Source organism: Tupaia chinensis, unplaced genomic scaffold (genome assembly GCF_000334495.1).
Source record: "Tupaia chinensis unplaced genomic scaffold, TupChi_1.0 Scaffold000303_1, whole genome shotgun sequence".
Taxonomy (NCBI): Eukaryota; Metazoa; Chordata; class Mammalia; order Scandentia; family Tupaiidae; genus Tupaia; species Tupaia belangeri.
This window is the reverse complement of record NW_006159793.1, coordinates 644,199-656,760: the sequence shown is the minus strand read 5'-3', so window position 1 is coordinate 656,760 and position 12,562 is coordinate 644,199. Positions and strand designations below refer to the sequence as shown.

Below are 12,562 nucleotides of genomic sequence, written 5' to 3'. Positions count from 1 at the left end.
TGGGGGGAGAGGTTTTTGCTATAGGGTGCATGCGCTGGCCAGAGAGAGAGACAGAAAGCAAGAAATCACCCCCCAGGGGAGATGACCATACTATAATCCCTTCTCCATTCTCCTCTCAGGATTTTAAGCATGCACACACATGTGCCCAGTGTGATTTTTAAAGCTACCAGGCCTGGGACTTGAACCATGGTCAGCCATGTGAGAATCTAGCTTCTTAACCACTATACTATCTACTGGCTCCCAGAAATACAAATTCTTGTGTGGAATCTCTCAGCATTTACGTGATGACATCTAATTTACATTTTAAAGACACTTCATGCATGAAACAAAACAAATCTAGGACTTGCTGTGTGGCCTGTGGGTTCTAAATTGTTACCCCTAACATTGGGAAAATCTGCTTCTGTCAAACATTTTGGTCTCTTTTCCCTTGTTCATTTCAGGGACCAGAATCCAAAGAATCTTGCACTGGGCTCTTCAACCAAACGGAATCCCAACCCCTTTAGAGAGGAAGAGGACTAGCTGAGGTCACAAGGGTTGTTATGGTGGAGCTAGATCAAGAACCTAGGTCCCTTTTCACCAGGCTAAGGCTCCTGCTCCAAATTATCTCAGTTCAGGGGGCCTGGATAGGGTTAGAAATCTCCTGGGATATCAACTGCCAGGACCTCCAATATAACAGCTACCCTGCCTCGCTGAGAACACTTTCTCTGTCTAGCAAACATTTAATGATTTAAGGAACATCTGATGCATGGGACCAGCAGTTGGCATAATGGCTATGTTGCTGGACTCCTATGTAGTTGACCGCAGTTTGTGTCCTAGACCTGGTGGCCTAAACTCATACTGGGTGCATGTGCATGCGTGCCCAAGATCCTGAGAGGAGAACGGAGGAGAAGGGATTGCAGTGTGGCCATCCCCTTGGGAGGTGATTTCTCGCTTTCTGTCTCTCTGTCTCTCTCTGTCTCTCTGTCTTTCTGTGTCCTATAACAAAAACATCTCTGTAGGAAAAAAAAAAAAAAAGACAACAAAAGAACAACATCTGATGCTGAATCTTTATAAAAGCATCTCTTCCTCAGAGCACAGGGGCTTTAGGGCCAAGTGCAAAAATCAGAGAACATGCCTAATCAGGGATAAGAAAGCTAAGTGACCACTGAGCCTGGCAGAGAATGAGAACCATGAGCTGGATATAAGAAAAACATTCCACTAAAAGGTAAACAACAGCTCAACTGATAAGTGGTCACAGATTTTTGTCTTCAGTGTTGGGAATTATCAAGGAGTGATGGGACTGAAGAGATGGGGAGTCTGCGTCCTAGCTGGGAGGGGGAGGAGGGCTGCTACCCTTCTCCAGGTGGTGGAAGGACGGTTTAATGTTGCCAGCCCTGATTGTGCATGACTGGCCAAAAAATAAGATTTTTGGATGAATTCTCTTGCTTTTTAAATGTTGGCTATAAATTCCAGTTTAAAAGAGTCCGAGGTCAATATGGTGGAGGCCAAACTGTGATAGAGTGGGCTGGGGACCCCAGTGGGACCTTCTTGATTACAATAGCTCCAGAGAGAAGGACAAGTCGCAATACCTCTCCATAGCCACATCGCTCCAACATCTCATCAGATGTGTATCTGGAATGAGGCTCGTAAGAAATGAGGTCGGGGCGTTGTACCTCGTAGATGGACTTAACCTTGGGGAGAGCTGCCAGGTCTTTGTAATTAAGGATCTCATTATCCACTTTAGCCTAGGGAAGAGGGAAATAGGAAAGAAGTAGAAAGATAAGAAGGAAAAGGGAAAGGAGAGAGAAAACAAAAAACAAGGTAAAGGAAGAACACACTTCTCCAGTTTCCAATGTAAACAAAATACTGGGATTGAATTGAAGAAACATAGAAGGTTAAAGTAAGAACGGTCTTTGAGGCCGTAGATTACAACAGGCTTCCATTTATAGAGCACGCATTGTTTGTAATGCCCTGTGTTTGACAGGAATTATGTTCTTTAAGTGTCTTAATGCCTCGGTGAAGTGTCAGGATTATCCCCATTTTCTAGATGAGGAAGCTGAGGCACAAAAGATTGCACAACTTATTAGCTAATGTGTTCCCAACCCCATATAGTGAGAACATCTCAATTCATAGCATCTTGAAGGAGAAGATTAATTTGGTAAAGACAAAAATAACCGTTAAGAGTCAAATGCTGGCTAACATTAGATGAGCACTTATCATGGGCCATGCTGTCTCAAATCTCTTACATACAATAGATAGTTTAACTTGGGTCATCCAGACAACTCAGACTTCTGATAGTAGTTATTAATATTGTCCTCATTTTGAGTAAGAAAACAGACATACAGAGAACCAATTAATTTGCCCAAGGTCGCATAGTTAAGAAGTAGCAAAATCTAGAATTTGAACCCCTGTAGTCTCACCTGAGAGCCTCCGCTCTCCAGTGGCTTCTCCTGGCTTGCTGGGATGGGATGTATTGTCAGAAGGTTCAACTCAGAAAGCTGTTCCTACATCAAACTGAGACAAGCCTTTACCTTCTACTTGACTTTGTATGAATCCAGCCCTCTGGAGTTAAATGGATTAAAAGAGAGCGTCCCTTTGCCAAGGACAGCCCATATCTCATGGCCCCTGAAACCACATCCTTTCCATGGCCATGTCTTCCAGCTGCTTCCTCAGAGACTGGCTTCTGCTATGGTCAATAAGGACCCGTCTCTTTTGTAACTACTGTGGTTTGCAAAGTTCTGGGGAGAGGCAAATTAAGGAAGGACACTGGGTAGAGAATTCAAGGGAACAATTACCCTTATGCCATTCTCTAAGCACGACAGGGCTCAGGTAGTCTCAGGGCCAAAACTACTTCAGAGAGAGTAGTATTTATAAATGCTTTATACACTTTGCTAATTTAAAATCCTCCCAAAGCCCTTCCGTTATTCTAGTCTTGTCCTGTTCCAGTGCTGTGTGGGCACCATGCTGTTTAGTTTCTATTGACCTAAGGCCTGCTGTCCATCTTTCCTTGCCAAGATCTGTGTCCTGGTGCCCCCTGGGTGATATCACATGCTCTTTTGCTCTCTGGCTTTCAGTTGGGTACCACTGGTGAGAGGCAGCAGCAGAGATGGGAGGATGAGTCCAGAGAGAGGCTGGCATGTACCTCCTGCCTGACTGTGGGTTGGGTACAGCTTCTAGCTGGCAGCTGCTCTTTCGCAGCTCCAGCTTTTACCAGCTCTGTTAACCGTATTCCCTCTCCTGTCTCCTGAGGCCTTGGGTGGTACCAAGGTTCTGTGTTTGTAATCTCCGGATACCTCACTATCTCTTGTGGGTCTCTTAACCTCCACCTCCACCACCCCAATATATCTGAAAATGTCCTTTCATGAAACCCTCCCTAGGTGAACTCTTTGAGCTGTGCCAGCTATTTCTGCCAGAGTCTGCCTGGTACATTCACCCACATCTGTGCCAGTTTGGGGGTATGTGGGTAGAGGAACATTATTAGGTGAGTCCACTTGTTGAAATAAATGCTGCCTCTTTTCTTGGTTTGTTACATTTTGATCTTGAGAGCTCTTGGCATTTTTCAAACTGGTCTTGACCCATAATTATTCACCTTGAAACTTTACTCAAGACCTCAGAAATATTAAATGTTTATTTCTTCCTGTAGCCACCTCATTTATAGCAGGGCTGTAAATGAGCCTTGGTCTGAAGGTGCACTGATTGATTAGAAGCATCCTAACATAATTAGCCAGGAAGGAAGGAAGAGAACATGTGAGCTGGTCAAGTTAAACCATTTAAAAATTATTCTAGGAGACAGTGGGGGCTGGAACAAAATTTTAAAGTTTGAAAGAACCTGCCTACTCCAGGTTCACTGATAATTCTATTTTATTGCCAAATCTCAAGTGTCTGTGCAAATTTAACTAATACTCTTTATGCCTGCTATTGCATATCTCCAGCTCCAAAGTGTTTTTTTTTTTTCTCGTGCCAATTTTGGAAGCCAGGTTTGGAATGACCTGACTTAAAACATGACCGATAATATGTATAGTCGTTACACAGAACAGCTGGATGTGAAGTGCCATAAAAGGAGAGAGCAAGAGAATGTGGAAGGAAAGATACGTGACTACATTAAGGTATGAAAGGCACTGATTTCAAGGTATAAGCACCCAACTAGGAGGCATGAGCTCTGGTTTCTCCAGGTACCATTGTCATATGTCGTGTAGTTGCTTCTCATAGGGGACAACTCTAGGAGGCTTTCTCTGGGACTCCAAGGTGAACACCACATAGTCATTATTTCACTCAGGTGAATGAGGCTCCTCAGGAGCACAGGGATACCAGCTAGTAACGGCCTTACAGTGCAGTAGCTCCCTGAGCTTCTCGTGTCTCCTCTGGAGACATGCTCATTGTGTCAACAACCTTCTCACAGTGCAGGCCCTGAAACTAAGTCCATTAATCCTGCTGTGGTGTGACCCCATTCCTAGTGCCAGGGGGACCATCATCTCTCATTCTGGACAGCAATCTTCAGAGAGTACAGCTGGTGATCAAAGTAGCCTGTCTTCTGTAACAGTCACACGGTAGTATTGACCCATATTGAAGTTGCAGTCAATGATAATGTGTACGTCTTTGTTTTTCATTTGATCAGAGGAAGGAAAGAAGGAAAGAAAACAATCACATCATTCAAGTTATCAAAGAGGAAACTGAATGTGGGCTTGGAGTAATGATTTAGCAACAGTGATCAGAGCCCACCCAAGGCTGGCTGGTTTGTGGTCTGTATCTGGAGCTTCTCACAAGGAATGGGTTTCCTGCTGCAGAAACCGTCCACATTTAGGGTCCTCTTGGCTCCTTTGAGTTGTGGAGGGCTGGAACAACTGAGTCAGTTAGTTTAGGGTTGGTTGATCATTTCTGTCCTCCCTGGTTCTGCCTCTCCACTGCCTTTAGCTTACTTTTGTGTATCCCTCAGGTTTGAGCTTAAATGTTTCTTCCTTGCATATACCTTCTCCCAGTCTGTTTTAGACTGTTGGTCTCTCTGTTTATCCCTAGCATCGTCAGAGACCTCTGTACTTTTCTTGCTGGCATTTAGGATTACAACTGATTATCCATGGCATTATATGTTCAGATGTCCTGAGGACAGACATCAAGTCTACGTGGTTTTGCCTCCATTTCCCCAGCACAGAGCACAGTGCTTAGCACAGAGTAGACACTCAGCACACGTTTGTTGAATGAAAGAATGAAAGAATGAATGAATGAATGAATGAATAAATGAATGAATTATACATACAAGAGACCTCTGAGGTCATCTAACTTGACTCTTGTTTCTTCTGTCACATCCCTGAAAGATGACGAGTCTCTGTTTGAATGCCTCTGGAGATGGAAGCTCAGGCAGTGTAGTGTGCTGTGGTTTGATTGTATCCTATTCAAAATTCATGTGCTAAAATTTAGTTGCCATTGTGATGGGATTAAGAGGGGAAAAAAAAAATAACTTCACCTAATTATGGGAGTAAGAGCTGTGGCCTTTGGGAGGTTAGGATTAAGGTAATCAGGATGGGGCCCTCATGACTTCTGGTGGGTTTGCAAGGAGAGGGACCGAGAAAGAAACAGACACATGCGCTGTTGCTCTGTCTCTTTGTGATGTTTTGTACTGCCTCAGATCTCCACCAAAAAGAAGACCATTACTAGATGTGGTCCCTTGCTTTGGATTTCCAAAACTGAGTTAAACAAACCTCAATTTTTGTAAATTACTCAGACAAAGGCATTTCTGTTATTAGCAACACAGTGGACTAAGAGACACTGGTTTCAGAACTCAGCAAGGGTTCTTGCTGTCATTGTATTTCCTTCTTGTGCTCTGTGAAATTCTGCATTATCCTTGTAACTCTGGGTTCGTTGGACTGTGTGCTTCATGAGAGTAGGGTCTATGACCTTCTGTTCTTATTGTATCCTCAGGACCTGGCACAGAGCCTAGCATATGACAGGCATGCACAGAATATCAGCCAGATGAGAACTTGACAGCTGCTTCTTCCTTAGAAACGCCTTATATACCAGGCCAGGGGATAAGAAAGGCTCATCAATGGCTGGATAGTGATACATACGCAGATGACTCGGTTGGGTGACCCAATGCTGGATCCAGGGGGTGAGATGGAAGTTTCAGACGTCCGTCTGTGCTGTAGGGGAGATGAAGACAGAAGGGGTGAGAAGCTGCTCCCTGGGCTTGGCGAAGAGTGGGAGACAGGGGCGTAAGAATGCACCTTTTGGGGCCAGCAGTTAGCGTAATGGCTATGTTGCTGGACTCCCACATAGTCGACCGCGGTTCAAGTCCTGGACCCAGTGGCTTAAACTCACGCCGGGCACATGTGCTTGCGTGCCCAAGATCCTGAGAGGAGAATGGAGAAGGGATTGCGGCGTGGCCATCCCACCTGGGGAGTGATTTCTCGCTTTCTGTCTCTCTGTCTCTCTCTCTCTCTGTCTGGTGAGCGCATGCGCCCTATAGCAAAAACCTCTCAAAAAAAAAAAAAAAGAATGCACCTTTTCAGGGAACATTGGTAATACTGTTAAAGTACTTTCTGTATACTTCCATACTGTCTCTTTATTTTCTGACTTTAGTCAATGTCCAAGAGTGAATGAGGGAACCAGCAGTTAGTGAAATGGCTATGTCACTGGACTCCCACGTAGTCGACCACGGTTCGCGTCCTGGACCCAGTGGCTTAGAACTCACGCCGGGCGCGTGTGCGTGCGTGCCCAAGATCCTGAGAGGAGAATGGAGGAGAAGGGATTGCGGCGTGACCATCCCCCCTGGGGGGTGATTTCTCGCTTTCTGTCTCTATGTCTCTCTCTCTGTCTGTCTGGCGAGCGCACGCGCCCTATAGCAAAAACCTCTCCAAAAAAAAAAGAGTGAATGAGATCTAGATTACACAGGACTTCAGGCTGTTGGAAAGAATATAGGTTTATTTTCTATATGTTTGCAGCTAGCCTTTCAAATAGAAAGTCATACAATTTTTCATTTTGGATTATACTAGTCCTGAGCATAGTCACTTTAAATGAATAAAATTAGTTAGTATTCATCCCGTGGCAGTTAATTTATTCCAGATGTGAAAGTAGGTTAAACTTGATGTCACTGTACAACCTGCTAATTCTTTATAGCATAGCCATCGAAACTGACATTAACCCCGGTCTCTGGATGTGACAGTGATTAATTCATAGCTCCCTTAGCAGAATCACAGCGATGCCAATCTTCATGCATCTAGGAGAGTGGCATATGTTGTAGAGGAAAAAAGAAAAGGACTGGAAATCAAGGACCAGTAGTGAATATATGATTTAAAGGAACTTGGATTCCTGATCTGTGAAACGAAGGAGCTGAGCTTCAGGTTTGCGTAATTCCCTCCCAGATCTCTCACCCTACAATTTAAAGCACTGAGTCATAGAGTGAAAGAGTAAAATGTACAATAACGTTTTATTTCAATCCTCTTGATTAGATGGAGGATGAATGCTCAATTTGGTTAATACATTTCAACACATCTCTTAACAACTGCTAATTTCTCTTATTTAACAAAGAAAGTGCAGGCGACATTATCTGGTTAGCATTTTAGACTTATTCTTAGGAATTATTTCATTGTCATTGAATTTATTCTGTAGATTATTTTCTTTTTAAAGCAAATATTACTGGTTTCCACTTTGTGATATGAAGCTTTATCTTAAAGTAAGTTAAGTAAATTGAGTTAAAGTGAGTTGATTTAAAGAAAAATACTAAGAATATTATGATATATGTGGTACACAGATGCAGCAGAAAGCACCAGGACTATAGAAGGAAAAAAGAGGTGGAAATTAAGGACAAAAAGGAAAATTAGGCTTTCTTACACCTAAACTGGGAAAAGCTTTGAAGAAACAGAGAAAATAATTCATAGCTTAATTTTTATCTATCTATCTATCTATCAATAGATGAACTCTCTCACGAAAATTTCATTCAACAGATGAGATGGCAAAGAAGACACACTTAACTAGCTGGTCAGAAATTGTGCATGTGTGTTTTCCATTGAGGGGACTGTGTCAGGTAACAGTGGAGTCATAGGGAGCCATGTTGAGATCTGGGGGTCAGGGCATAAAAGCACAATGGAGACATTGAATGCCACGCCCTGCCCTTCAACACTTTCCCAGGTTCTCTCAGCATTGAGAACCTGGAAGCAGGGTCCCTCCCTGCAGCCTAGGCAGCTCCATTTCCACTGCAGTGTGGAAGATTCACAACATCACCTGGTATTTGTCAGAGCACAGTAATTCAGAGGCAGGCAGAACCTCAGTCCATCTGGTATGTGCCTGGGGACACAGGCTGTGTTTCTATCTGGGGCTGTTACTGTGGGGAAATCACCACCCTTGTTTGGATTTGGTTTTCTCACAGGCAAGGCGAGATAAAATTTCTCATTCTATCTGCCTCATGGGGTTAAAGAGATCAAGTTTAGACAGTGGCTGTGTAGATGTTTTGAAAATGGTCAATTACAGTGACAATATTAACTTTTACTATCAATAAATAACTTTAGACATGGAGAGAGGGACATGGCTGAGCTCCTCAGAGAGGCTGCCCTCTTGATCAGCAATGGTAAGGTTCCAGCCTTGCCTCAGAAACTTAGAAACTCAAATGAATGTACAGCTCACAGTTTTCAAAGTGCATTCACATCTAATGTCTTCATCTCCGTAAAGCCCCCATAAGGCAGGTGTTACCATTAAGAACATCCAAGAATACAGGCATACATTTGGGAGTGTGCTCATGGAGGAATGTGGAATCTGCATGAAAGCACAGCTCTCCCTACCTGTAGCAAAAGATAGCAACCCGGCATCATTACTCTCTGACTTACCTTTAACTTCTTCTCTGCCCGGGCTGCCTGTTTGCAGATGGGATGCCAAACCTCTGAGCCTGTGGGGTCAGGAAAATAGCAAAGGCTTAGACCTTTCCAACCTACCAGCATCTGAATGCTCTCCCCACCCCCCATCTGGATTTAGTCCCTGGGCAGCATATGTTCCCTTGCACACCAGCCAGGAGGACTCGGCTTTCTCAGCTCCCTGTTGGCACCTCTCTGCTGGAACACTGACTTGACCACCCACACACTTCATGTGTCCAGATTGTACCCATTCCTCAAGGACCAGGTCTCCCATGCCATCTTCTTGTAAACTCTCTTACCTGCCAGCTGGGGGTGACTTCTCTCTCCTCTGTGATCCATAGTTCTTTGCATCTCTGTCCACACATACAGTCTTAAGTCATAATAGCTTGTGGGCTTATCACCCCAACTAAATTAAGAGCTCCTTTGGACAGGGACTGAGCTTTATTCATTGCTATATCCCCCAGAGCATCCAGTCTGAGACTTGGCTCTTAGCAGCAGTCTATACATGTTCGTGGGGTGAACAGATGAGTGGACGATTGGCAGTGAGTGACACTTAGCAGGTGGTCAGTAAATATCTGTTATATAAATGAGTAGCAGTGGGGGTGAAAGGAAATGACAGACCATGGTGAACTCCAGCCTCTTTCTCTTCAAAGACTTATTTATGACAGTCTATTAGAGCTATTACATTTGGGTGAGGGGTGGAGGTATCATGGTATCTATTCTGCTGGAGAACATTATCTTGACCTGTTAATTCCTCAGAAACTCCAGACTCTTCAAATTTAGCATATTGCTAATGCCCAATTTTTATTGTGTGAGGGGGTCCAGTTGGCTGGCCCAAATCTGAAAGTCCAATTTAGAAAGGCAGAGCAACAGGTGGCTGGTCACATGTTGAGGAGAAGCCCCAAATATTACACGTTCCCTAAAGAAGGGACAGGTGTCCTGGATTAGAAGGAAAAATAGGAACATATTATCCCTCTGGAGTCATTCCTCTTATAAGCAGCCCTGAAAGGAAAGGAGCCAGCAAATGGCTAGATTCCTGAGCACCCAGATGGCATTTGTTTGTCTGACTTTGTTTCTAGGATATACTTGCCATCATGATTTGTGCCTGGAACCCTAGGACTGGAATACTGGCTAAAGGAAAGAGGGTGGAGTAAGGTAAAAAATAATTAGACCCCAAAGAGAGTATAGTGATCAGCTTAAACCATGGAACTCTGTGCTCTTGTCTCTGCACAGCACCTAATGTATCCTCTCCCTGGGTCCTAGTTTCTTCATCTGAAGAACAGTGAGGTGGGATGTAGACTGTCGTGAAGATTATTTTTGTCTCCAAGATTCTAATCTAGGGTTGTTTTTGCCTTTTGTAGGATAGGAATCTTTGATTCTTCTCTGCTGATGTTCTTGGGTATTTCTAGTTAATCAACATGAATTAAATTTCTTCTGAAGCAAAATGCAATGGCTCTTCAAGCCCAGTAGAGGGACTCTGGATCTGTGGCTTGATCCAGCAAACATAGGGTGTTCCCACTACTAAGCTATGGGTCAGGAGCCTTGCTTTGGAGAGTTATTAGAGAGAGCATTTCCGGTTCCTCTCTGAGTTGTTCCTGAATCTACCAGGAGTTGTTTATGACTGTGGCCCTGGCAGGAAACACATGCTACAGGTCACTGTAGGAAATGGATGAGGTGGACTCAGAGGTCTGAGAAAGTCATGAGATTAAGTAAAAGAGGCACAGGCAAGGTGAAGGGGGCAAAGATCCTTGTGGGAGGAAATGATTTGAAAAGTGAGGAGGCCAAACTTGATGTTCTCTCCTGCTTTTTGACTCTGTGACATTGACAAATCTGTTCTGAAGTAAAACTGAGCCAAGAATGGCCATTAGCTTCTGTACTCTGTACATAGGAGAGCATATTAGTGTAAGAAATGAGAAGGGAGACTCAAAAGAGCAAAAGAGAATATAATTAGAAATGAAAAAAACTCAGAAGTTTGGAAGTTGGCAGTATCTTTTTTTAAAAACGTTAAAGTTTTTGCTATAGGGCACGTGTGTTTGAGAGAGAGAGAGAGAGAAAGAGAGAGAAATAGTGAGAGGGAAAGTGAGAGATCACTCCCACACACACACACCCGCCCCGGAGGATGGCCATGTTGCTATCTTTTCTCCTCCTGGGATTTTGGGCATGCACATGCACCCAGCATAAATTTCAAGCTGCCCAGTTCAGGACTTGAACTGTGGCCAGCCATGTGGTAACTGCTAGCCCCGGCAGTATTATCACCTTAATAAAAGAGTTTCAAAAAGGAATTTGTTGGTAGCTAGCATTCATTAGCTAAATGAAGATAAGCAAAGATGATTTGTTCATGAATACCCCTATGAAATCAGAGTCTGCTGCACTTATGCCCTTGGTCAGTAGCTCAGCAGTGTTGACAGAAAGGTAACATCCAGAGAGAAGCAGCAAAACAATGGCTGGCCTGTGGGTTAATACAGAAACACATGAATGGCAGACTGGATCCCACCTTTGTGTTTCTAAATAAGATACAAGATAAAATATACCCAGAGTAGATAGTAAGTAGAGTAGGGTGGAGACCTAAAATTAGAGCTTGAGGCTCTCTTTACCCTGCAGAGAATACTGCACAGAATGGTAAAAACTGTTTTTAAATATTCTTTCTAATGACTTTCTGTGGGAAAAAGCATGGATTTGTTTACTATCAATAAATAACTTTAGACATGGAGAGAGGGACATGGCTGAGCTCCTCAGAGAGGCTGCCCTCTTGATCAGCAATGGTAAGGTTCCAGCCTTGCCTCAGAAACTTAGAAACTCAAATGAATGTACAGCTCACAGTTTTCAAAGTGCATTCACATCTAATGTCTTCATCTCCGTAAAGCCCCCATAAGGCAGGTGTTACCATTAAGAACATCCAAGAATACAGGCATACATTTGGGAGTGTGCTCATGGAGGAATGTGGAATCTGCATGAAAGCACAGCTCTCCCTACCTGTAGCAAAAGATAGCAACCCGGCATCATTACTCTCTGACTTACCTTTAACTTCTTCTCTGCCCGGGCTGCCTGTTTGCAGATGGGATGCCAAACCTCTGAGCCTGTGGGGTCAGGAAAATAGCAAAGGCTTAGACCTTTCCAACCTACCAGCATCTGAATGCTCTCCCCACCCCCCATCTGGATTTAGTCCCTGGGCAGCATATGTTCCCTTGCACACCAGCCAGGAGGACTCGGCTTTCTCAGCTCCCTGTTGGCACCTCTCTGCTGGAACACTGACTTGACCACCCACACACTTCATGTGTCCAGATTGTACCCATTCCTCAAGGACCAGGTCTCCCATGCCATCTTCTTGTAAACTCTCTTACCTGCCAGCTGGGGGTGACTTCTCTCTCCTCTGTGATCCATAGTTCTTTGCATCTCTGTCCACACATACAGTCTTAAGTCATAATAGCTTGTGGGCTTATCACCCCAACTAAATTAAGAGCTCCTTTGGACAGGGACTGAGCTTTATTCATTGCTATATCCCCCAGAGCATCCAGTCTGAGACTTGGCTCTTAGCAGCAGTCTATACATGTTCGTGGGGTGAACAGATGAGTGGACGATTGGCAGTGAGTGACACTTAGCAGGTGGTCAGTAAATATCTGTTATATAAATGAGTAGCAGTGGGGGTGAAAGGAAATGACAGACCATGGTGAACTCCAGCCTCTTTCTCTTCAAAGACTTATTTATGACAGTCTATTAGAGCTATTACATTTGGGTGAGGGGTGGAGGTA

At 44.0% G+C, this 12,562-nt stretch overlaps 1 protein-coding gene across 6 annotated transcripts in view; it reads right to left on the bottom strand.

Moving 5' to 3' along the window:
* Positions 1-12,562, bottom strand: part of ABLIM3 (actin binding LIM protein family member 3) — a 137,239-nt gene that overhangs the window by 21,931 nt on the left and 102,746 nt on the right. For 5 of the 6 annotated variants that reach the window (XM_006150865.3, XM_014588738.2, XM_027772805.1 and 2 more), the window contains 2 exons: positions 11,832-11,890; positions 6,039-6,110 (listed from right to left, as the gene is read on the bottom strand). In XM_006150865.3, the coding sequence (XP_006150927.1) occupies positions 6,039-6,110; positions 11,832-11,890 (131 nt within the window). Of the gene's footprint in view, positions 1-1,568; positions 1,725-6,038; positions 6,111-11,831; positions 11,891-12,562 lie in introns of all 6 variants that reach the window. The other variant, XM_006150861.2, reaches the window with a different exon arrangement.